The sequence below is a fragment of the Dendropsophus ebraccatus genome, chromosome 4, assembly GCF_027789765.1.
Source record: "Dendropsophus ebraccatus isolate aDenEbr1 chromosome 4, aDenEbr1.pat, whole genome shotgun sequence".
Classification (NCBI taxonomy): domain Eukaryota; kingdom Metazoa; phylum Chordata; class Amphibia; order Anura; family Hylidae; genus Dendropsophus; species Dendropsophus ebraccatus.
Genome location: NC_091457.1, coordinates 113,411,566 through 113,438,104, shown reverse-complemented (window position 1 = coordinate 113,438,104; position 26,539 = coordinate 113,411,566). Strand labels below are relative to the sequence as shown.

General features: G+C 42.3%; 2 protein-coding genes across 2 annotated transcripts in view; one reads left to right on the top strand and one right to left on the bottom strand.

The window, feature by feature from the left end:
- P4HTM (prolyl 4-hydroxylase, transmembrane) overlaps positions 1 to 26,539 on the top strand; it is a 53,269-nt gene that overhangs the window by 20,895 nt on the left and 5,835 nt on the right. Inside the window, exons 2-5 of the mRNA XM_069968744.1 lie at positions 2,913 to 2,994; positions 15,121 to 15,311; positions 22,985 to 23,081; positions 24,163 to 24,325. Of these exons, the coding sequence (XP_069824845.1) occupies positions 2,913 to 2,994; positions 15,121 to 15,311; positions 22,985 to 23,081; positions 24,163 to 24,325 (533 nt within the window). The remainder of the gene's footprint in view (positions 1 to 2,912; positions 2,995 to 15,120; positions 15,312 to 22,984; positions 23,082 to 24,162; positions 24,326 to 26,539) is intronic.
- On the bottom strand, positions 4,495 to 12,072 carry LOC138789149 (secreted frizzled-related protein 5-like). Its single transcript, XM_069967753.1, has 4 exons — positions 11,861 to 12,072; positions 10,285 to 10,454; positions 9,455 to 9,544; positions 4,495 to 4,811 (listed from the first exon to the last, which is right to left on the bottom strand). The coding sequence occupies exons 1-4, from the start codon at positions 12,055 to 12,057 to the stop codon at positions 4,495 to 4,497; spliced, it is 774 nt and encodes a 257-aa protein (XP_069823854.1). The 5' UTR covers positions 12,058 to 12,072.

Sequence of the window (26,539 nt, the reverse complement as noted above, 5' to 3'; positions counted from 1 at the left end):
TTTTGAAGGCTGGATTTGGATGGAATGGATTTTGAGGGGCCATGTTGCATTCAAAAGGCCTCTGTGTTGCCAAGACAGTTGAAACCCCCCACAAGTGACCCCATTATGGAAACTGCACCCCTCAAGGAATGTAACAAGGGGTGTAGTGAGCATATGGACCCCACTGGTGACGGACACAAATGTGGAACAATGTGGCGTGAAAATGAAATATTACATTTTTTACACTATAATGTTGGTTTAGCCTTGAATTTATCATTTTCACAAGGGGTTAAAAGAGAAAAAAACACACAATATATGTAGAGCAATTTCCCCCGAGTCCGTAAATACCCCACATGTGGACATAAAGCGCCATGTGGGCGCAGGGCAAGCCTCCGAAGGGAAGGAGCGCCATTTGGATTTTGGAGGTTGGATTTGGCTAGAATGGATGATGAACGCCATGTCGCATTTACAGAGCCCTCGTGCTGCCAGGACAGTGGAAACCCCCCACAAGTGACCCCATTCTGGAAACTGCACCCCTCAAGGAATCTAACAAGGGGTGCAGTGAGGATATGAACCCCTTGATGACGGGCACATTTGTGCCATGAAAGTGAAAAAATGAAATTTTTCCCTTTCACGTCACATTGTTCCACATTTGTGCCCGTCACCAGTGGGGTCCATATGCTCACTGCACCCCTTGTTAGATTCCTTGAGGGGTGTAGTTTCCAGAATGGGGTCACTTGTGGGGGGTTTCCAGTGTCTTGGCAGCACGAGGGCTCTGTAAATGCGACATGGCCCTTGAAATCCTTTTCAGTGAAATTCAGCTTCCAAAAGCCAATTGGCGTTCCTTCCCTTTGGAGGCTCGTCCTGCGCCCCCTTGGCACTTTATCGCCACATGTGGGGTATTTCTGTACTCGGGAGAAACTGCGCTACACATTTTTTGTCTTTTTTTGCCTCTTATCCCTTTAAGAAAATGAAAAATTGAAGGCTAGAACAACGTTTTAGTGTAAAAAATAAATTTTTCTTTTTTCACGCCATATTGTTCGGAAAATCTGTGAAGCACCTGTGGGGTCCAGATGCTCACCGCACCCCTTGTTACATTCCTTGAGGGGTGTAGTTTTCTAAATGGTGTCCCTTTAGGGGTGTTTTTTAGGTTTTGACACCCCAGAGCCTCTGCCAACCTAAAGTGGTACAGTCAAAAATGACCAAATATAACGGAGGCGTTGAAATTCACTAGGCGCTCCCTTATATCTGAGGCTTGTGGTTGCGTCAAATAGCGCAATAGGGTCACATATGGGGTATTTCTATAAACTGCAGAAACGGGGCAATAATTATTGGGGTGCATTTCTCTGGTAATAGGTTTATAATTATGAAAAATATTGGATTACAATAAAATCTCTGCACAGAAAATTAAAATTTTAAAATTCCTTACACACTTCGCTTTTATTTCTGTGACTCCCCTAAAGGGTTAAAACACTTTCTGGATGTGCTTTTGCAGAGTTTGGGGGGTGCAGTTTCTGAAATGGGGTGCTTTGTGGGGCTTTCTAACATACAGGCCCCTCAAATACACTTTAAACCTGAACAGGTCCCTAAAAATATCTGATTTTGAAATTTTACTGAAAATTTGGAAATTTGCTGCTAATGTTTTAAGCTTCCTATCGTCTAAAAAAAATGAAAGATAGTTTAATAAATGCCGCCAACATAAAGTAGACATGTTGCTAATGCTATTTAATATATAATTTATGTGGTATAACCACTTTCTGTATACGCAAAAAAGTTTCAAAGTTGGAAAAATGCATTTTTTCACATTTTTTCACATTATTTGGGTTTTTTTCATAAAGATTTGTTATGAGTATCGACTCCAATTTACCAGAAATGTAAAGTACAATATGTCACGAGAAAACAATCTCAGAATCAGCCGGATAGGTAAAAGCATCCCGAAGGTATTAATGACTAAAGTGACACTGGTCATATTCATAAAATTTGTCTCTGTCATTAAGGCCATTTCAGGCTCTGTCCTTAAGGGGTTAAAGGGGTTATCCAGCGCTACAAAAACATGGCCACTTTTTCCCTCCTCTTGTCTCCAGTTCAGGTGCGGTTTGCAATTAAGCTCCATTTACTTCAATGGGACTGAGTTTCAAAACCCCACCCAAACTGGAGACAAGAGTGGGGCAAAAGTGGCCATGTTTTTGTAGCACTGGATAACCCCTTTAACCTTTCAAAGTGGTGACGAGGTGCTGAATTTAGTGCTGTCATTTATTGAGCCCCTGAGAGTCCCCTCCATGGTACACAGCTATATCTCTTTCTCTAAATTTTAGTGGACAGGGCAAGCAGGGCTGGCTACAGGTTTTTGCAGGCCCTTTGGCGACAGAGCCTCAGCGGGTCCCCCATCCATCCATCCTCCCACTATGTACCGATCATCCACACACTATGTACAATAACTTCAGACCCCACTGACATACACAAACACACATTACTGACTGACACATAGTGACTTACACACACACACTACTATCACCCACATTACTGACACAGACCCTTACGGACACACATTAATGACTGACACGCACAGCACTTACAGCTCAGTCCTCCCTCTTTTCCTCTTTGTTGGGCTGATCTCCACACCGTAAAGTTAAGGACCTTTGTGTCATGTGATCAGGTGCTTCATGACCTCATGTTTGGTAAATGAAGTGACTTACAAATATGCTGTAAATCATATGAACGGAAGTTGTTTGAAACAACCATTCAGTATGGCGATGCAAGGATAAGCGCCAGTAATCCGCTGATTGACAGGGGTTCCAGAGCCAAGTGCCTACCAATCTAATATTCTTTTCAGGTCTGTGGAAAGCTGGGTAACAAATCCTACAGTCTCTGCTTTTGGCTACTGTGCACCCCAACAATGGTGATTGATTTTACCGATGGTTCCTCTCTTTTAGGTTGGCTACAAGCAGAATATTGAACTGGTCAACAACAAAATGTATGACATGAAGACGCTGAGCCTAAAGCCCCTTCTGTTTGGTAAGAGCTTTGCCCCCTGTGCCAGGGACTGCTGGTATTTAATATGGGTAATGTCTCGCTTCAAGCTGCTGTAAGGGAATTTAATCGTCTTAATGCTCCAGGCAGCCTGTCATTTTATTACAGTGAAGGGGGGATGGGCGATAGAAATGAGCAGCCAGTGAGCAGATCCCCTGTATCTTCCAGGAACATCCTGTCCACTCCCTGATGCTTCTGGGACTATAATAATAGGCATTGGGCCCATGTGAGCATTTGTCTCATTACAGAAGCATGCAGCAAGCTCAGCTATTGCGATATACTACTGTTCAAATAAAACATACATGAAACATTTATTATAGTCACACTTGTATTGATTTACATTACAGTGGGTCATCCCATATATATACAGTTCTATATACAGTCCTCCAAGAAGCCCTTGAGATTTCATAGACGTCTTGGTGTATTCCCTATTACATTGGGGCCTCATGACCACACTAGCCATAGCCAAGATGTATTGGGGCAGCATTATATAGTTGATGATTTACTGCCTGGTAAGAGGGCCAACCCACTGTTTCCTTGGGTAGACCATCGATCACAGGGAATCTGACTACACTCACATCATTGATACATGAAGATTACTAGTGCATCCCAACAGTATCATGTTGCAAGTAGCATCGTGACCACATTGACAAACATTACATGCAGCGTTAAAGCATTTCCCCAAAATAAAAATTTATGTATAAAAATAAAATCACCAGTAAAGAACGTGTTATCTTCTTAGGTAAGGTCTTTAGATTTTACTTATATCTGTTTCTAGGAAAGCTGGGTGACAACCCATATGACCATCGTTACACCACTCCCTTGGATTTTACCTATCTTTTCCACACCACACTGTGTAAGAGTCATGTAGCGGCCATATTTGCTGTTAAACCTGTTTCCTAGGATTAGATACACTACAATAAGGCCAAATAGGGCTTGTGACTGTAAGGCTGGGTTCACACAGCGTTTTTGCAATCAGTTGCAAAAACGGATGCAGTTGTGTGCATCCGTTTTGATCCATTTTTCCATTGACTTCCATTATAAGAAAAAAAGGATCGTTTTTTTTTGGACGGACACAAAAACGTTGCTGACACTATTTTTTTTGTCCGTTAAAACAACCGGATCCGTTTAAACGGATTGCAAAAACGCAGTGTGAACCCAGCCTTAGGGGTGTGAGTGTTCAGATCCTGACTGATCACGGAACTAGACATCCCCCACTGCTGTCCCAGCTCTGTGTATGAGGTCAGGATGGTCCTCTAGACTTATGCCTGGTGACACAGAGCAGGGACAGCGTGTGCTGAGCGCAGACTTCCCCCATCTTGTTCTCATGATCGTCAAGGTCTGAACACTCAAAATCAATCAAAACTTTTGATAGGTTGCTGTGGTATATGATTTTTTTTAAATGACAGTGTCCATTTAAATTTACCAGTGAGTTGCAGATTTTACTGTCAAGTTCCTTGTAGGTTTTATATGCCCCATAAGGTCCTACACTCTGCATCTGTGATGCTTCCATTTCTTAACAGCAAAGTGCAGATTCTTGTTCCTCTTCTGCCAAGCATAGGCGTTATGCACAACTATTTTGTCTTCTTGCACGTCTCCACTGATGACATAAGTGCCCATCCGGGTCCCACGCATGATGTTCTGCACACAGGTGGCATCCAGGTCCAGCCACTGTTGAAGTTTGGGGAAGATATCACCTCTGGTTAGCGGGCCATGCTTTATAATGTCCACTCTGGAATCCATGTCAAAGTCAGAAACGGAGCTGGATGTCATATTCCTTTTTGTGATACGAACTTTTGCAGCTGCAAATGGATAAAAGAAGAGATAAAGCTGTGGACACTAACTTTGAAAGACAATCCTTGTAGTGGATGCCAACCAGTATGGCCAGGTAGATTTTAGTGTTGGCACGCTGGGTGACTTACAGTATGGCCGCCATTACACATCCATACTGGTTGTTACTCTGGGGTTCCTCATGCTGCTACACCCCCCTATAATGATTGACTAGGTACTGGGTAGGCCTGAAGAGACAAAGTGCTATCTAAGACGGTTCATATCTGTGCACTAAAAATATGAGAGCTACCCTGCAGAATATGGTGCTTCTTCCCTGGATGGATACATGACAGGACAATAGCCTGAATGGAGCATTTTGTCTTTATATGGTCCCGGAGCCTCTGGAAGTGGCTTGTAATTTACTTTTACAAAGGGGACTTCCTCTATATACAGGGCTCGCCTTCCTCGCAGTCCCTGTGTATGCTGCACAGCTTCTGAGACAGAAAGCATGTCTTTCCAAGGCATTTACTCCTTGGATGAGCGAGTGGTGCTGGAGCTGCCAATACCTTTTATGGGTCTGGACTTTAAGCAAACAGTTTAAAAAGTTTGCTTTAAACATCTGAGAAATGTTTTGAGATCAGTTCACCTACTCGTCACAGTGTATAAGACGTAGAAAGCAGAAAATCTATGAGAAGGAGCTGCTATAGGTCACACATAGGGATGTATAGGTGGCTGGGAGTTTACTTTGCTTCTTGTCTTTCATTTTTTGAAGGTCAACATAGTCGTCCCCCTCCCGGCCTGATTTAGCTGATAACATGGAATGATAGAGTATGTTCAACTGCACAAGTTTGCTTGCTCTTTACATTTTGGAGCATCTATCACCAGGTTAGGCCCATTGAAATGAGAAGTGTGGTGTTATAAGGGCATGTTCACACTGAGTTGGATACCACAGAGGTTCCACACCCACATGAATTCTGATTCTCATTGGTTGCAATGGAAAAGCACAGATCATCTAATACTGTCTACATTCTTGACTGAGGTCCTTTTTCCATGGCCCGATATAAGGCAGGAAATAGGCTGTCGTCATATAGATCGGTACTCGTTTCCAGATCCATCACAAGACTTGAGTGAATGATTGCTGAATCCTTTGTGTGGCCATTTAACTGCATTGTTTTTGGTTGACACAAAACCCCTGTACAGATGCTGATTTATATGGCTGCACAAAATATTCAATCTGGCAATAAACTAGCTTGCTCCCCTTTACATAATTGGTAATGTAAAAGGGCCCTAAGCTGCGCCACTTGTAATCACATTGATTCCTCTAGTTCATTGGGCTGTGTCCAGTATTGGGTATGTGCACACTGAGGAATCCTTGAGGAATTGTTGTTGAGGAAAGTTTTCTGCTTGAAATTCCTTGCCTATTCGGCTCTGGCAGAATGGGAGCAGAAATTGAGCAGAATGCAAGCGACATTCAACCAGAATTTTAGACCCCTCTGACTTCTATAGGATTCCTCTAGCAGAATCTGCCCAAATAATTGACATGTCAATTCTTTGGCCCCGATCACTCTGAGCAAGAACGGTGGAATACCGCCATGCTCAGTGTCCCGCTTTGAGTGAATGAGAGGGCATGCGCTCCTCCTCTGCCGCCGCTCTCCGCTCAAAGAATTTCTTTGAGCGGAGAGGGGAGGAGGCAGACGCACGCGCGCCCTCTCATTCACTCAAAGCGGGACACTGAGCATGGCGGTATTCCACCGTTCTTGCTCAATGTGAACGGGGCCTTTGGGCACTAAGCGGATCAGCGGTAGAAAATTCTGCTCGGAAATTCTGCAGTGTGAACAACAGAGAGGAAATCCCATTGAACACAATGGGTCATTGCTCTGTACATATTTTACGAGAGGAATTTCAAGCTGAAAAAAGAGCAGATTCCTCTTCAATTCCTCACCTAATTCCTCACCTTTTCCTCCATGTGAACCTACAGCGGAAAGCAGATCTGCGGCAGAAAATTCTGCTTGGAAATTCAGCAGTGAAATCCCATTGAACACGATGAGACATTGCCCTGTTCGTTCTTTTACGGGAGGAATTTCAAGCAGAATTTAAGAGCAGATTTTTCTTTAATTCTTCGCCTTTTGCTCAGTGTGCATGAGCCCTTACAGCTTATCTGCTCGCCTCCATTATAATGAAGAATGCTGCGTTTACACGGAACGATTATCGTGCGAATTTGCCTGATAACGATCGAATTTGAACGATAATCGTACGTGTAAATGCAGCGAATGATGGAACGACGAGCGAGAAATCGTTCATTTTGATCTTTGAACATGTTCTTAAATCGTCGTTCGCAAAAAATGTGCAGATCGTTCCGTGTAAACAGTCGTAACACAGATTTTACCTATGTGCAAGATAGGCTTAAGCGATCGTTCCATCTAAACGCTGATCGTTATAAAAAAAAAATTGTTACTTTGAAATCGTTAATCGTACCATCAGGCGAATTATCGCTCTGTGTAAACCCAGCTTAAGGCTAAGCTGCAATACTATGCACAGAACTGGACAGCTGTGTTGCTGTTTTTGGAAGAAAGCAGCCATGTTTTTAATTGAGAAAAAGCCATTTAATTAAAGAGGAAAACTACTTTTCCCCTATCCACAAGATAGGGGAAAAGTAGGAGATCGTGAGGGTACCCCCCGCTGATCTCCGTATCGGGCCCACGCTTCTGTGTAATGAATAGGGCTCTATTAATTCCTGTGGGGCCGATGGAAAGAGCCGAGTATATCGCTTTTTCAGCGTACTGTGCTCTTTCCGTTGCTATATAGGAATGAATAGAGCTGTGAGTCATGTGCCATACCCGCGGCTCTATTTATAATACAGAAGCCATGGCCTAATACAGAGATTGGCAGGGGATTCAGAGGTCGGACCCCCTGCGATCTCCTACGTTTTAGGGGAAAAGTGGATTTTTCCTGGAATACCCCTTTAAGCACACATCACATGGCTATAGAGAGAGAAGGAGAGAAACAACAACCATATTTTACCTTTATTTTATAGTGTGTGAACAGTCTTAATCCCACATATTTCTAAGAAATGTAGGTTAAATACATAGAATTAATATAGATTGATTCAAGGTGCTGGGTGTGGGCATCCCACCAATTTGATATTAAAAGCCTATCCTGAGAACACACAATCAATAAAGAAGATCCATAAAACCCCTTTAAAGCGACTCTGTACCCACAATCTGCCCCCCCCCCCAAACCACTTGTACCTTTGGATAGCTGCTTTTAAAGGGGTTGTCCGGCGATAAAAAATTATTCACAGAATAACACACATTACAAAGTTATACAACTTTGTAATGTATGTTATGTCTGTGAATGGCCCCCTTCCCCGTGTCCCACCACCCCCACCCGTGTACCCGGAAGTGTAGTGCGCTATACATTACCTGTCACGTGCCGACCACGGTCTCCGATCCTCAGCAGTGACGTCTTCTTCGGGAGGCCAGCGGACCTTCCCGAGTGCCGGCCGCCCTCTGCCGCGTCATCAGCTGCTCAGCCACGATTGGCTGAGCACAGTTATGCTCAGCCAATCGCGGCTGAGCTTCGGATGACGCTGCAGAGGGTGGCCGGCACTCGGGAAGATCCGCCGGCCTCCCGAAGAAGACGTCACTGCTGACGATCGGAGACCGTGGACGACACGAGATGCGGTGAGTATAATGCACCACACTTCCGGGTCTAGCGTGGGTGGGGGGAAACACGGGGAAGGGGGCCATTCACAGACATAACATACATTACAAAGTTGTATAACTTTGTAATGTGTGTTATTCTGTGAATAATTTTTTATCGCCGGACAACCCCTTTAATCCAAGATCTGTCCAGTTTGGCAGATGATGCAGTTATTGTCCTAAAAAACAACTTTTAAACTGGCAGCCCTGTGCCCAACGGGCGTGGCTTAGAATATCTGTGCCCTAACTTTGCACCACCCCTCTGTCCCTCCTCCCCACCCTCTTCATCACGAGGAATGCCACTGGAACATTTTCTCCTGCCTGAACATTGCATTGGTGCCTTAACGATCCAGCTCATGTGCCGTGCTGACACAGGTGGGGAATAGGAGACAATCTGCCTGGAGCATTCCTAATGATGAAGAGGGCGGGGAGGAGGGACAGAGAGGTTGTGCCAGCCTAATGCATACACAATGTATGCCACGCCCGTTGGGCACGGGGCTGCAAGTTTAAAAGTTGTTTTTTAGGACAATACCTGCATCACCTGCTGAACGGACCCCAGGACAGATCTTGGATTAAAAGCAGCTATCCGAAGGTACAAGTGGTTTGGGGGGGGCAGATTCTGGGTACAGAGTCGCTTTAAAGTATTTACTTAGAACACTATGAAAAATACTAGAGATACAGATTGTCCAATAGCAGCTACACAAGGGCTCTCTCCAGCGCCACCACAGGGGAAATTAAATATTGCATGCTGCCCATTAAAATTATGGACAGTTTATGTAATGCAAAAACATTTCCTGTCTTCCAGAGGGAGAGACACTGCATATGCAAATATTAAGGTCCTGGATAGGACCACAATAATTTATGTAAAAAATGATTCTGATTGTCTCATCCATGACAGGGACATTAGTTCAGCAGTAAGCGCAGCACTTAGATGCAGCAGTGAGTGTTGAGGTGTGCCTTATGTCAGTACTTACTGAAGTCATTAGTGCAGAACGTATCCAGGATCTCCTTGTGAGAGCTGGCCTCATCCAGTTCACAGTCCCTGCAGCTGGCACGGGGCACCACTGTAAGAAAATGAGAGCTTTAGTATTCCCGACACCTGGATATTGCACTGAGCGTAACCTTTATGTTTCTCAATATTCTATGGTAAAAATAAAATCTCGTTTTGCTTAAGGAAAAACCATCAGCAAGAAGGAATAAAGTAGAGAATTTCAGAGATGTCAACTACAGGGAGGCAACATTGGTAACCAGCGTTGCTTCACCCCCACCTTTTCCATAGACCCTAAATAATACAATTATAAGGACTGTTAGGCCATAGGAATGTAGCCTTGTCACCTGTCCTTGACCACTTAACATCACCAAGATTGCCCCTCACAATGCCTTTCTCCTTTCAGACTACAATTCAGGGGGCTGTAATAAAATAGCTCGGTTAAAAAGCAGAATTGTGAACACAGCTCTGGTGTACAATTCAGGCTGTAACTCAGAATTACTACAGGGTAAGTTAGATATGTACACCGTTGATCCCACAGCAGAAGGGTAAGTGCAGCTCTGGAGTATAATACAGCATGTAACTCAGGATCAGTACAGGATAAGTAATGTAATATACATGCTTAGTGACTCCACTACCACAATAGTGAATGCAGCTCTGAAGTATAATGTCGGCTCAATACATTTAGATGAAACAATGTAATTACACACTTGATTTTTTTTTTTTTTAAATAGATTAGTAGCATTAAACTATTTCGAAAAATTATATATATGCCCTTTAAATGGTTGGCATGTCTGTGTATCAGACATCACTTACTTCTTCCACTGCTGCTTGTGTCATTGGTAATTGTGGAGATGCACATCCCATGGTCAATAGGGAACTGTTCACATTTCAGTATCTCTGGCCATGGGTACCCATAGCACGCCATGATGGGGGCACAGCTGTTCCTCACCGCCTCACACAGGCTCCGGCACGGTTTTATAATCCTGTCACTGAAGACATGAGGCTTTTATTATTGACTATGAAAATTACATTTCCCTCTAGTCGACCTCTCCTGAAAAGATCAATTCTCCAGAACAGTTCCTGGGAAAGCTAGCTAGGATAACCTGCCATTACAGTTTTGATAGAAGTGGTCACCCAGCTTTTCTAGAAGCCTAAATGGCAATTATATGTACTATAATCTGTAATCATACCCTGGTGCATATTATTGCAAAACTATATCAGCACTCTAGAAAAGTTGGGTAAAAATCCAGATAAATATTTGTATTTATTCTCCAAAGTGTATATTATATATTATAAAACATAGAAAATAGACATGAAATAAAAAGCGATAAATATAAGTGCTTGAATTGTTGGTTATATCTACATCTGGGACAATTGGGTGGCACACGGCTATATTTCGCGGTTACAACTCTTACAGATTGTTACCCAGTTCTCCTTGGCATGTAGTACCACATGCCATTACACATCTAGCAGGTTTGTGTTTCACAACTTTAGGTGGTTGCAGTGGCAATCATCTTGATAGTCATCCAGCTTTCCCAGACACAGACATAGCCGAGATCTATATACCCTGAGCACAGTGCTGGCCCTGCCAATTATTAGCTGGGATAATCCCTAATAAGCAGCCGCCGGCCTCTAGGTAGGTGGCCCTAATTCTGTTGTCAACTTGTATGTATCATAGAAACAAAGAACAGGAGGCCGAGTGACGCACGAAAGAGTCAGTCAGCCGTAATTCAAAGAGACAGCCAACGATACCAAAACCACTAATGGGGGAACATGGCTCCCAATTACCGTGATAGTGACGCAAGTAAGGGTAGTATATCCACGCATGAAACTAGGAACATAATACATCCGCCAGAGGTTTTAGTCACTGCTATAATGGCCTCCTAATGTCTAAATGTCAATACCTTTCAGTGTAGCAACATTTCCAGCCTTTAAAGCACTCTATTCAGCTGTTAATATCTACTTCTGGGAGAGTTGGGTGACAACCAGTATGGCCGCTGATTACTGTTTACCAATTTTAAACTCTGGACCTGTCTGTGTGTTTGTTTCTGAAGTGATACATAAGTAAGAGATGTATCACTACAGAAATGGATAGACTTGCTGATCAGGCTGGGAAAGCTGGGTAGCCATGCTCATATGATCTTTTCCAGAAACAAAAATTACCCTGATTGAACAGAATTAGTGATCAACTGAAAATAAATGGCAATGACCGACCATGTAATCCCGACCTGGCTGCTGCCCCCCCCCCCCCCCCCAAGAGTGGTGGACAGCGTAACACCTTTCTAATGTAACCCCCCCCAATCCCACCCCATGATCCCCATAAGCCAAAGAATATATATTGAAAGCAAGTAAAAAGTATTAGAAAGTGAAGGTTTTTAGGGTACGTTACCCTTCCAGACATATAGGTGCGAAGAGTGAGCACAGGAAGATCCTGGCATCCGGGTGGCATTCACGTGCAAGCAGCGGCAGCCAACTGGAGGATTGCTGAATCACCTCTGCCATTGTCTCATGCTCCAGCAGGTTAGGTATCCTCATCTCATTATATCCTATGCCATAGCATAAGGGCATGTGCCTCGGGATAGCCATGCACCTAGATGAGCTGCTCACAAAGTCCACGTACACTGCTGGAGTCCCTGTGGTCAAAAAACAGAGCAAGAAGATCAGCTGCCACTTTAAGTCCTGGCATCCTAGGCATCTGTATTGCCATTCACTCATTGTCTGATGAAGTCTGATGCACTCCCTGCACAAGTGAACTGGCAAGTGAGTCTCCCTTAGTTTTGGCCTATGGTTTTTTATAGGGCCAGGGACACTTTTCCTGCTAATCCTCTCTCATTAAGATCCTGCACACTTGGACAAGACAATCCCACAGTTTGTGTTTGCCAATGGGTCTGATTGTTTGGTCTTGTTAGGGGGGCAGCTTAAAGCAGCAGGTGTTGTAATAAGGGCAGACAGGGAGGTTGAATGTTTGAACTCTCGGGCCCATGGCATTATCTCGGCCCATTATTGTACTCTTGATTGGATCTCTGCAGGAAGCCATTTGTCCACCAACCCCCCTTTTCTCTGATTTGTGATCATTAACCATCACGTAAAATACGACGTGTTACCTTCTCACTGTTCTCAAGCCAAAAAACAATCATTTATTGAAGGGGATAAGCAAGGGCTGTTTATTTAGCCCCGGGGATGCTCAAACAACACATGACGGGGGGGGGGGGGCTCTGGGCTCGATAAATGTTTTCCTTTTTAAAACAATCCTGCTTGCATCCATTTGCAGTTGTTAGGATCCTATTTATCTGGTGATCAATCACAATGTCATTTGTTGTTATGTAAAACAAAAAACAAGACAATTCAAGGGAATTTACTGCATAAAATAAAAAAATCAGTCTTTGTATAGTTCTCTTACTTATATTGGGTGGCAACCAGCACGGTCGACAGTACAGAAGGATAGTGACTGCTCTTTCCCAGGGTCACTACTTTACACAGCCATTCAGATGCTTCTTCACTTTTTGGTAGGCTTCTATCTTTTTATATAGGATCTATATCTGCCAAACAAAAAACCCACCAATAAGGAGTTATTGGAACCTATCCAATCTATGTTTTGACAGGTACACTACCGTTCAAATGTTTGGGGTTACCCAAACAATTTGTGTTTTCCATGAAAAGTCACACTTATTCACCACCATACGTTGTGAAATGAATAGAAAATAGAGTCAAGACATTGACAAGGTTAGAAATATTGATTTGTATTTGAAATAACATTGTTTTTACATCAAACTTTGCTTTCGTCATAGAATCCTCCTTTTGCAGCAATTACAGCATTGCACACCTTTGGCATTCTAGCTATTAATCTGTTGAGGTAAGCTGGAGAAATTGCACCCCACGCTTCTAGAAGCAGCTCCCACAAGTTGGATTGGTTGGATGGGCACTTCTGGCGTACCATACGGTCAAGCTGCTCCCACAACAGCTCAATGGGGTTCAGATCTGGTGACTGCGCTGGCCACTCCATTACCAATAGAATTCCAGCTGCCTGTTTCTGCTGTAAATAGTTCTTGCACAATTTGGAGGTGTGTTTAGGGTCATTGTCCTGTTGTAGGATGAAATTGGCTCCAATCAAGCGCTGTCCACTGGGTATGGCATGGCGTTGCAAAATTGAGTGATAGCCTTCCTTATTCAGAATCCCTTTTACCCTGTACAAATCTCCCACCTTACCAGCACCAAAGCAACCCCAGACCATCACATTACCTCCACCATGCTTACCAGATGGCGTCAGGCATTCTTCCAGCATCTTTTCATCTGTTCTGCGTCTCACAAACGTTCTTCTTTGTGATCCAAATACCTCAAACTTGGATTTATCCGTCCACAACACTTTTTTCCAGTCTTCCTCTGTCCAATGTCTGTGTTCTTTTGCCCATCTTAATCTTTTTCTTTTATTGGCCAGTCTCAGATATGGCTTTTTTTTGCCACTCAGCCCTGAAGCCCAAAATCCCGCAGCCGCCTCTTCACTGTAGATGTTGACACTGGTGTTTTGCGGGTACTATTTAATGAAGATGCCAGTTGGGGACCTGTGAGGCGTCTGTTTCTCAAACTAGAGACTCTAATGTGCTTATCTTCTTGCTTAGTTGTGCAACGCGGCCTCCCGCTTCTTTTTCTACTCTGGTTAGAGCCTGTTTGTGCTGTCCTATGAAGGGAGTAGTACACACCGTTGTAGGAAATCTTCAATTTCTTAGCAATTTCTCGCATGGAATAGCCTTCATTTCTAAGAACAAGAATAGACTGTCGAGTTTCAGATGAAAGTTCTCTTTTTCTGGCCATTTTAAACGTTTAATTGACTCCACAAATGTGATGCTCCAGAAACACAATCTGCTCAAAGGAATTTCAGTTTTGTAGCTTCTGTAACGAGCTAGACTGTTTTCAGATGTGTAAACATGATTGCACAAGGCTTTTCTGGAGTGATAGTTGCTGGAAATGGGCCTCTATACACCTATGTAGACATTGCACCAAAAAACAGACATTTGCAGCTAGAATAGTCATTTACCACATTAGCAATGTATAGAGTGTATTTGTTTAAAGTTAGGACTAGTTTAAAGTTATCTTAATTGAAAAGTACAGTGCTTTTCCTTCAAAAATAAGGACATTTCAATGTGACCCCAAACTTTTGAACGGTAGTGTATCTGTCAGTGATGATCATTTAAATAGCTCCAAGTTCAAAGTCAGTTGTTGGTGTATTACATAGACAGATTTATCTGACAGATTTTTGAAACCAAAGCCAGGAACAGACTATAAACAGAGAACAGGCCATAAAGAAAAGATTGAGATTTCTACTCTTTTCAAAACTATTCCTGGCTTTGGCTTCAAAAATCTGTCAGATAAAACTCTCTGTGTAAATGCACCCTAAAGCAATGGCTAGAGAGGACTACACTACCCCTTTATGAAGATATCTTCATAGTGGCAAGAGTTCTGTTTTTGGCACACAGTGCTCCAAATCCCTTACATAGACATAACTTAATGACCACATTTTGGCTTCCTATAGCCACCACTAGGAGGGGCTCAGGAGCATACTGCATACTGTTCTATCACTTGGTTCAATGTCTGTTTAATCTGTTTAATCTTTTACGATATATATATTATTCAGCATTCATCTCATCCTTGCAGAAGTCCCCAACTTTTTGTCCGAACAAGAGTGCAAACTTCTCATCCACCTGGCGCAATTAAAAGGACTCCAAGCCAGCCAGATTCTGCCGGTAGATGGATACAAGGAAGCTATGGAAAATCTAGAGATAAGCAAGGCTGACATCTTTAATCTACTGGATCACAATCAAGATGGGCAGCTGCAGATCAAAGAGGTGAGGAGAGGGTTAAAACAACTCCAGGGGTTTTTGGGGCTTCCCCACTTTAAAATCACTGTATAATAAGCTGTGCAACTTTTTTTATATACTTTGATAGGAATTTATTGTATTCACAAATCTTCACTTAAGCCGTGGTTTGTGCAAAAATCGGTGTTTTACCTTTTTAGCACTTTTTTGAATAGGGTGGGGCTTAGTGGATTAGTGGCTTCTGATGGCTTGGTGGATAGAAGATACCCTATACCAGAAGTTGGATAAGTTATGTCAGCAATATATTCCAGCTCACAGCTGGAGTACATTTCTTAGTCTGGTACAAGAGATGCGCCAAATTTATTAACAGGCATGTGCTTCTTAATACATTAGGAGCATCTTTTTCCAGTAGACTTAAAAATACCTAAAGGGGTATTTTACTTAAACATAACTTTTGATATATTTCTGCACATGGTGAGACTAACCTATCCTTCCATACTTGTTATTATATATTCAGTCTCCTTCCCCAAGTTCTGAGCTGCTGCTTTCAGCTGAAAACATAAAAAATGTGTGTTTGAGCCTTTTTCTCTGTCTCCCCCCTACCTTCTGAGACAGCTGATGTATGCAAGCCCCTGACTGGCTTCATCTGCAACATTGTAGCTTCTTTGTAATGCCAGGAGATTAATCACACTGCGTTCATCAGCAACTTGACCTAAGAATAACCCTCCCAGCATTACAAAGAAGTTACAATGTTGCAGATAAAGTCTGCCTGGGAGTTGTTTACATCATGTCTCAGAAGGGAGGAAAGGGGGAGAGGCAGAGAGGAAGGCTCACACACAGATTTTTTGGTTTTCAGCAGAAAGCAGCAGCTCAGAACTGGGGGAAGGAGACTGGATAAATAATAACAAGTATGGAATGTATTGTTTGTCTCACAATGAGCAGCAACATATCAAAAGTTATGTTTGAGAGAAATACCCCTTTAAGACCAGCTTGTGAGATGGCTGTCTGAATAGATCCTACAGTGTGTTTAAATTCTTCATTGTTGGTAAAGTCTCTGCTTGCTGCCAGAGGGTGGTAAATCCTTGAAAATGGGCATTTACCTGCACTGATACACTGTAACAATCAGGACAGGGGATTGTGCTGCTTGTGTGTTTAGCCTACAGCTCTTTTCTGTTTAAGCTTGTTAGACGAGCCCCTGTATAATTTGTCATTTATTCTGGGTTAGTAGTAAAGTAGCTTGGCACTGTATACATGGGTCTGTATGCAGAGATAGCTGTCTATTACTGATGCAGACCGCCCACTGGACTCCTAAGCTCAGAATGAATTCAAGTTACACTGGAACTGTGCGTCAATAATGTATGTCAATCTGCTACTGCCCTATAACCTGGAGATTGGATTGCATTTTCAATATGACGGGTTTACTTTTATTTTATTTATACAAAGTATAGAAAACGTAAAGGAAAGTATAGAAAAAACACTCATGGGACCCACTGACAATCTCACACCAGTCCTCTGGGACCCTGGTGTACTTTGTTTCTTGGCATCATGTATTCGTCCTCAACACTGAGCTGTCACTGATTGTATAATGGTCGATAGTGATAAGAAGCAGCCTGCAGTTAAAAGCTCTTCACTCTGTGTTCCTCCAGACAAGGATGATGGCACAAGGAAAAATAATTTTGTCTTTTGTCCTTTGCCAAATACCTTGGAGAGATTTCAAGTTATCTGTAAAGAAGGCCAAATCATTGTAGAAAGAGGAGTTAAACAGCGTTCTAATATTCCTTGTGTTTCTACTGCACCATTCTTAAAGGGGCAGTGCGGCAGCCATCCTCCCCCAAAAATAACCACAGGCACACACAGAATATATACTGACCATCAGTGGCGATCGAAGTTTCCCGCCGGCCGCGTCCTCGCCATCTTCAGCTGCCGTCCTCACTTCCGGGTCCGGGTGTAGTGAATGGGAGAGAAAAAGCTGCTGGTGCGCATGGCTGGAGTGCATCACATGGCTTCCAGCAAGCTCAGCCAATCAGGGGGGCCAGACAGCTTATTAACACACATTACAAAGTTATATAACTTTATAATGTGTGTTAATTAAGCAGAAAAAGAAAAACACTGCACTACCCCTATAACATCTTCTTGCTGTCATTGAAAAGAAGAACTCATCGCTTACATTTAGTGGGTGAAACCTTTACTTCTTGCAGCTGAGGGTTTTTTCCAGACTAGACAATCCCCTGTAAGTGAAACAACACAATTGTCTCTTCCATCCTAATAGTTTACTTTAAAGTGTTAGGATCCTATTACTCAGAGTGATTATCATCCTAACACGCTATACTGCAACATTTTGTAGTGCTACTGGTTTTAAAGAGAATGTACCATCAGGTACATCAAGTTTTTTTTATTTAAATAGACAGGCGCAGGGATGCCGTTACCACGGTCCTTTCTGTGAACCGTGGGCCGGGCACCGGCCTGAAGTACTGAAGGCGGTCCCGTCTGCCTCCAGTATGACAAAACCCCTCCCCTCTGTGATACGGCTCCATTGACTTTAATGGAGCCATATCACAGACGAGAAGGAGTTCAAAAAAAGGTCAGCGACACTGGTATCCCTGTGCCTGCGCTGGTCTGTTCATATAAAAAAACTTAAAGCGACGTACCTGATTCACTTTAAGTACTGAGTTGCTGTAAAGTCCATAGCAATACATTGTTTTTCATGTAATCTTGTGGACTGCAGCTGTCACTCAATAGTTATAACTTTCAAAATCTAAATCAACAGTAGATGTGATCTAAAGCAGGTTTGCAATATACAGTGGTACCTTGGTTTAAGAGTAACTTGGACTGAGAGTGTTTTGCAAAAAGAGCTCAGAGTTTTTCAAAATTGTAACTTGGTTTAAGAGCATTGCTTTGGTTTAAAAGCTCCCTGTAATGGGTGGGAGGGTGAGTGGAGGAGGGGCATGGTCTGCATAGCGTGGTCTACAGCCCTATACTCTGAACCAGGAAGCCTCCCTCACCTTTCAAATCATAGCAGATCCACTTCAGGTTGGGGCCTGCACCAGGGAACAGGACTGTGAAAGGTATTCTCTCCATAGCTGTAACCCCTCTCTCTCCCCGGAAAGAGAGTGCTGATATACTGTGCCCACATCTGCCCTGCTCATTCCTTCATGCTCCCTGCATTCTCTGTCAGCCCTTGTGTTTCCCATCCTCTCCATTCCTGCTATAATGTGCCTGCACTTACACTCAGCTATACACACTGCTGTATATAAGAGTTTCTGTCACTGTCCTCCTGCACAGCTCTGTGATTCTTACTTCCTGATTGGTCCATGCTGAACACACAACCCTTTACCCATTGTGATCATGTGACCATGCAGACTTCTGGCAGCAGCCCTGCTTCTCTATTCTAGCCTGTTGTACTATGCTCCTGCATTATGGGGATCTGCAGTTCCTTTCTGTATGTACAAACTCTTCTTCTTCTTCATTCTTATGCACTTACTATACATTATACACCACATCCTGCTTGGCTATACTCTACAGTAACTTATAATATCACATATTCAGCTTTCTAAATGTTTGTTTTACAAGTTATTCAGAATAAAAAATAACTTTTTGGGGTTGTGGAACCATTTTTCTCCATTTCAATGATTCCTTATGGAAAATTTGCTTTGGTTTAAGAGTGGATTTGGATTACAAGCACAATCCCAGAACGAAATATGCTCGTAATCCAAGGCACAACTGTACATTCATTATTTTTTTTCTGTTATCATGCTGTAAAACAAAGCTGAACTTACCAAAAATCCAGGTCCAGTCTCCTGAAGGCAGATTTTCTGACTGTGCTGGTTGAATAAAACAGATTAAACACAGGAATTCTGTCCAGTACAGAGAGTCATGGCTCAATTTGTTCATCAGTCACATGACTGCCTTCTCTCTAAACGGTCAGATGGCCCGGGATACACAGCACTTCCTGTTATCTGACTGTTTCCTGTTTTTTGAGAAAAAAACAGTCAGAAAACATGATGACTAAAAAAAATGGCTGTAAATTGCAAACCTGCTATATATGACATCTACTGTTGATTTAGAAAGTTATAACGACAGTGACACTTTAAAGTCAATCTCTAGTGCTACAAAATGTCAGAGTCTAGCCCTGAACTATAGGAAGTAAAAGCAGTGTCCTATTGGCGTATGTCAGACCAGTATAATTTGGTAAACAGTAAAAAAGAAAGCATGGTATAGTGTAGTAGACAAAAGTCAAATGTATTCCAGAATAGTACTAATAAAATCTACTCTGGTCCTGCAAAAAACAAGCCCTTGAATTTTTCCTTAATAGGAAAATAGAGTTCTGTCTTTTAGAATATACAGATAAAAAAATTGTAAAAAAAATTATGAGCCCTCAGTGGCTAAAATTGCTACTTCTTTAAGGGGTTAAAGGGGACCTCCAGTTGGTCAACTCAAGTATGTGTCCTCCCATCTCACGGATGTGGTGTCTACAAAAAACAGGGATCCCATAGGCTTCCACTGGCTAATCCATACCGCAATTACAATTCACACTAGGACATGTCTCTGATTTTTTGTGGATGTGTGAAAAGTGGAATGTGTGAATATCGCAATAGAAATACGTAGCCAATAATCCATAGATCTGTGATCATGGATAACTTTGCGGGATGTGTGAATAAGGCCTTTATGATACATGATGTTGTCCCACCTCCATGGCGTAAACACACCTATGCAGGCCTTTCCCTACATACTGTAGATCTCATTAAAGATTCTTCTCAGTAAAATGCTCTTGCTTCACTCAAACCCTCATAAAAAAATTATGTACAGCCATATTTATATTATGTGCTTCCCTAAACCAAAGTGAGAGAACAAGCTCTACATTAGCGGTGGCACTTTCCATATAAACATGCTGCCACTCCAACATTTCTTTTTTATTGCCTGGGGGTGGGCTGCTGGATAAGACACATTTATAGTGAGATAAATATATACTGAAAATCTGTTATGTGTGCGGAAAATAGTATCCGAGGTTTCCAGTCACAGAAATCCACAGCTGACTGAATGTCCTGCTAGGTGATAGGTCTGCTTGTCTCATGGTCTTTTATACTGACAGTCCAATATGCAGCTTTACTCTCACTCCATCTTACAGACATTCATGTCCAGTGTTGCCATTTTCTGGATTTATAGTTATCTACATATACAGTGATTTCCCACTGGAATATATAGTTTCTCTTCCCAGCACAGAATACCGTATAGGAAATGACAGAGAAATGTAGAAGACATTCCAGAAAAACACACATTAAGGCTGGGTTCACACTACGTTTTTGCAATCTGTTTTTTTGCAAAAAACGGATAAAAAAAACCATGCATGTGTGTGCATACGTTTTTATCAATTTTTCCATTGACTTCCATAAAAAAAAAATGGATCGAAACTGATCCTTTTTGATCCTTTTCTTTTTTATGATGGAAGTTAATGAAAAAAACGGATCAAAACGGATGCACACAGTTTTTGCAATCTGTCTTTTCATCCGGTTTTTGCAAAAATACGGATGCCTTTGTGTGCATCCATTTTGATCCATTTGACTTTCATTATGAAAAAAACGGATCCGTTTCTTTAAACGGACACAAAAAGTGAGTTTCCTCACGCTGGGGGGGCAGCGGGTCCACCTCCTGTGCTTCTCGCCAGGCCGGTGCTCAGTAATACGCCAGCGTTGTGTGCAGGAATCGGGGGACGGTTCAAAAAAAAAAGGACTGTGGCACTGGCATCCCCATGCCGGTGTCAGTCTGTTCATGTAAAAAAAACACAAAACAATGTACCTAGTGGTACATTCGCTTTAAATTTATGTAAATGATATAGATAGATATGAGATATAGAAATAAATATTAGATAGATAGATACATTTTGCACCCACACTGGTCTTTATGTCTCGCCATTGCACAGTAGATTTGCTTCTACTTAGTGAGTTGGTCTCTTCTTCTTCCTATGTAAAAGTGTTAGGTAGCACTTTTTATTATAGTACATATCCATTGTAATTGTTATTACACATCTTGGTCTCTATATGGATGCATTATCATTGTACATTATTGTTTACCATGCACTTGCACTTTGCAAGAAATTATGGATTTCTGTCATATGTTTATGGTGTTTTGCACTCTGATAGCTATACATTGCTGGGGACACATGGGTATGTATATAATTCACTGAAGAACAATGATACTTAATTGCTTGCTTTGTTGTATAACATATCATATCAATAATTCACTGTGAATGTATCATACAAACGTGACTGCTATTACATAGTATTGATATGACCACTTGGATATGATGCACTTGTATAACATATAGTCCACTTATCAGTGTATTACTCCTGTTCCAGTCCTCTTATTGATTCCGCCTATAAGCAGTCTGTATTAATGCCTGGAGCACTGCAGGACAACAGCTAATATGTCAGCATAGGCTATCCATATATGCATCAATAGTTCATAAGAGCTTAATCGATTGGTAATGTATAACTAATGCTACATTGAGCCATTATCCATGTGACGTATTTGCAGGAAGCACTATGTGTACATTTGTTATGGAACATTTGCTGTTTAGTAGCAATTATATCTTATATGTGTGTGTCCTAAATAGAGCTCTTATTAGGTATGGATGCATATATGGAGGCAGGCTAGATGCAGACACATTAGCTGTTGTCCTGCAGTGCTCCAGGCATGAATACAGACTGCTTAGGTGGAATCAATAAGAGGACTGAAATCAAAGTAATACACTGATAAGCAGACTAATATGCAGGGACGTCCTATGCCAGTGGTCACATATTTGTTGTAGATTCACGTGAACAATTTATTCAGTATTTTACCCAATAAAGCAAGGACTAAAGTAGAAGAGCTTCCTATTGTTCTTAAGCAAATTATTAATACAGAAAACTGGGATCTATGCATAAGGTATAATTTCGGTTAAGCACGTGGGTATATATACCCTGCATGTATCACATTGCTTGATTATGGTCCCATCAAGATGACTGAAACATGAAGAAATCGGAGAACTACTTTTGCCCTGGACCGTGGAGGGCTGCAACCTTTCTTCTCTTATATACATGTAGATCAGGTCTGCGTCACTGGCACCTTGAATGTTATTGGAGAGCTGTGTTCATTAGTTTTTAGATAGATAGACGGACGGACGGACGGACAGATTTTTTTTATATGTTGCCTGGGTGATCATTTGCAGTATTACATAATTTTCCACATTGCATGTTCACTATCATACACTAATATGTGAAATATATGGACACACAAAACATCCAGTTTTCCTGGGTCCTGGTTCTATAGGAGCTGCTGTCTCTTGTGTAGCTCCCGCTCCTCATTATACCCCTGGGCAATGCCATTCACGCCAGGCTGCATCAGACTCTGCGCCACCTTGGCATCTACATACTGAGTATTTTTAGAAGCAGTTGGAGTGTTTTCTCTCTCTGTAAAGAAAACCGTGCTGCAATAAAGGAGCCCGTACCATGGGAACCCAATAGATACTATATATTAGGCACTTACTTTACCAGTAGTTGTCTCCCTATATGTATTTATTAGGGAACTGCTTATATTCAATTCCTTACACTGAGCTGTATATACCTGGGTATACTATACAGTACTACTTTACTATATACTACCAGTGCATTATTTGACTGTATACTACCATTAGTATGTATTACTATTATTTTGTGTCCTGTTTGCAGGTATTAACCCATTCTCGCCTCGGGAATGGCAGGTGGATGACACCTGAGAATATTCGGGAAATGTATACAGCTGTTAAAGCCGACCCTGATGGAAATGGTGAGCCAGCGAGAATGTCTCTACATAATAAATGTGACCCGCCGCCCAGTGTCAGTATGCCGTGTGCTCGGCTTTCTGTAAATGCAGCCCTGTGTTTATATGAGTGCATTATCCCTGTTTTGTCTTAATGGATATCATCTCTAGAGTGCTTGGAATAGGATTAGGATAGAATTTCCGCAATGTAGTGGCTACTAAAATGTAAAATAGAGGTTTACTTATTTAATATGCCCAGGTTTCTAGAACGTGGTTAACCATTTATTTCACTACATTTATTCTTAATAAGGTAAAATATAAAACTTGTTCCCTAATCCTACAAAAGAAAACAAATGGCATCAATGTCTGATAGACAGGGCCCCAGAGCAAGGGCCCACCCTCCCCATAGATCATATTGGGGAATAGGCTTATCCTTCCTCTGGCTGGGCTCTGGAACAAAGGTGGACCCATTTAGGACATAGAACAGTGTTCTCTTAATAGGTGCGCCCCACCCATCAGAGCTCTATGGCTTATTATAGGCATATATCATATCAGAATACCTTATAAATAGCAATAATCACAATGCCGCTTTACTAGTATCATCCATAACAAACCCAGCAGCTGTGTCACTATAACTCCACGGTACCCATTTACTGGGATAGCCACAGTTCCACTATGACAGAGCCATCCAGTATGCCCCCTTAAGAATAAAAGTGATAATAGCCGTGTAAGAGGCCAGCCAGGGTGCTGTCACCATGCCCTGGACGTGGCCCCTGATCATATCAAGATCCATGGCACCAATGCTGTAGGGCATTATTGCTGCCGTCGTAGTGACTTGGCCCCCCCACAGTTGTCTGCATAGTCCTAAACTATAGAAAAGAAGCGTATTAATAACAGTGTTGTCTGCACATCATCCCTTAAGATCCTGCAGACATTAAATGTAAGAAATTATTTCCAGTCCTGGAAGGATAAGAAGACTTTCCCCTAGAGACGGAGCAGCTCCAGACATCTCAAATGCTTATAATTGTGTTAATGTAGGAATGCTTATATTGACGGCAGACGCTACACAGGGTTAGGATTTCCTAGTAACGGCTGCTTGTTTTGGTAGGTGTCCTCAGTCTGGAGGAGTTCAAGAAGCTGAACCTCAGGGACTTCCACAAATACCTGGGCAATCGAGAAATCACCATGAACGATCTGGTGAGGAACAGTCAGCACACCTGGCTGTACCAAGGAGAGGGCGCCCACCAGGTGCTGAGGTCCATACGTCAGAGGTCAGTATATCAGAGGGTATACCCCCATGCCTCAGTACTAGGGGGCCCTAAAAAATACATGTGTAAAGGCTCTGTGCATAAAGCTGCTATGTGCTGAGTATACAAGGAAATAGCAAGAAAGCTATTAGATGACTAAGAGATGATCCAGGAGGATACACTTGCTATAATAAAATATCATATTATTACATTGGTATAGGCTGCCATGTAATTTTATTCCCAGCCTCTTCTTCACCCACCTCCCGTACATAAGGGATGTAAATTTGTGAATGTTACTGTGATCAGTCCTTGAATGCCCCCCGTGGAGCTCCTATCTATGATTGCCTTTACATCCTACAGTAATTAAGCTGTTGTATTGAAGCATAACCTGTATTGTAAATCCAGAATGGGGATTGCAGATCTTGTGAGAACTCTTATCTCCATAATCCACTCAGAGCGTTTATTTACTGAGCCTAATGTAGTGTTAATTGAGGGACGCGGAGGAAATGAGAATCCAGCCTGCCTGTAATTATTAGCAAACAGGCCGGAAATCAGCAAACACTGCCGCCCCTATGTTTACTTCCATTTGGTTTGTCCTAATTAATACGATGCACTGCCTAAGTGATTTATTAGAACCGCTGTATGGTCAGGTTCACACGCAGCATGTTGAAAAGTCTATAGTAGAAATGACTGAAAATACGCTATATCTTCAACATGCCATAGGCTGTATCCATGTTTTCCCAAACTCTCTAGGGACATGTTCACAGAACGTATATTTTGTATAAATCACGGCTGTTGTTGCATTTGCAACAACGGCCGTGATTTATATAAAACATACGCTGTATGTGAATGAATGGAATCCCGTCCAGAGTGTATAGAAAAACTATACACTCCGGACGGGATTCTAACTGGCCAATGCAAAAAACTGACATGTCAGTTTTGTGCTGCCGCACAGAACATATCTGTTCACACAATGGAGTGTGAGGCTCCAGCTGCACGCTTCATTGTGTGCAGCGGTGAATTGGGATCCAACTTCTTTAGCCATCGGTAATCAAATGCCGAATGATCAGACTCGAGCATGCTGGAGTTGTGCTTATCTCTACTAGTATACATCTCTATGTAACTAGACCGAGCTGTCATACAGAAGGATGGAAACCCTGGAGAATTACTGCTGAGGACGGTCATGTTTTTTGGCACCCAGATTTCCCAGGAACGAATATATGACAGAACCAATAAATTAAGTTTAAAACAACTCGATAGAAGAGGAAGAATTGATGATTTATCTTTACAGTGGATTTATTTTATTCTTGAACAGTGGTCCTTAAAGGGGTCCTCCCAGAAACATAGTGGATTACTTATAGGTTAGGTGGTAAGTGTAAGCTACCGCTGTATTCAGAGTCTATGGGACTTAAAGAGGTGAGCATTGCACTTAGCTATCTTTGTCGCAACAGCTATCTCCTTTGGTGCCATAGACTTTGAATATGCTGACTGTCACTCCATTCAAACACGGACACTGCAGCCCCACTGCTGTTATCCGTGGGGCCCCATTGTGGCCCTGTCCAGCTATCAGACATATAAGATAGGCCAATGCATGCCTGAAACAAGCACTGGTCTATTAGATCAGTGCTCAGTCATGGTGCAGACAGAGCTGCATGAATGATCACAGGATTGTTAGTGAAGCCCTTCATCATTGTTGGCTGCACATCCCCAGATTACACATGGGGAATGTCTGGCTGACTTGCAATGACTTTTAGGCCTGCAAGAACAGTAAGATTGGTCAACGAACACGTCATCTAATTTTTTTTAACACAAGTCAATTATCAGGGACAAATGAACATTGCAGCGAATGGTACTGTCCTGAGGCAACTCCTTCAAGAGCTCATGCATGTATAATGGCTGCATACAACCTCTGCTGTACAAACCTGTGATATGTGTCTTACTGAAGTGTATGGGACCCTGCTGTAACTCCATATTGTGGCACCAGATAGTACATACCATTTTTTAAACCATATACTCCAATAAGTCATATACCACACTAGTATTCTGTACCATAAAATATTTTTCTTTGTATGTACATTTTTACATGTCCTTCCATTACACTGTGCACTAGAGCACAGAATCGCTGTGTTCATCCTAATATTCCTGGTTGACTAATGACAAATGCATGCTGAGTGCTGACACCTACACAGTGTCTATGAGAAATGAAGTGAAAAAAATATCATGGGCAATGTCAGGGCT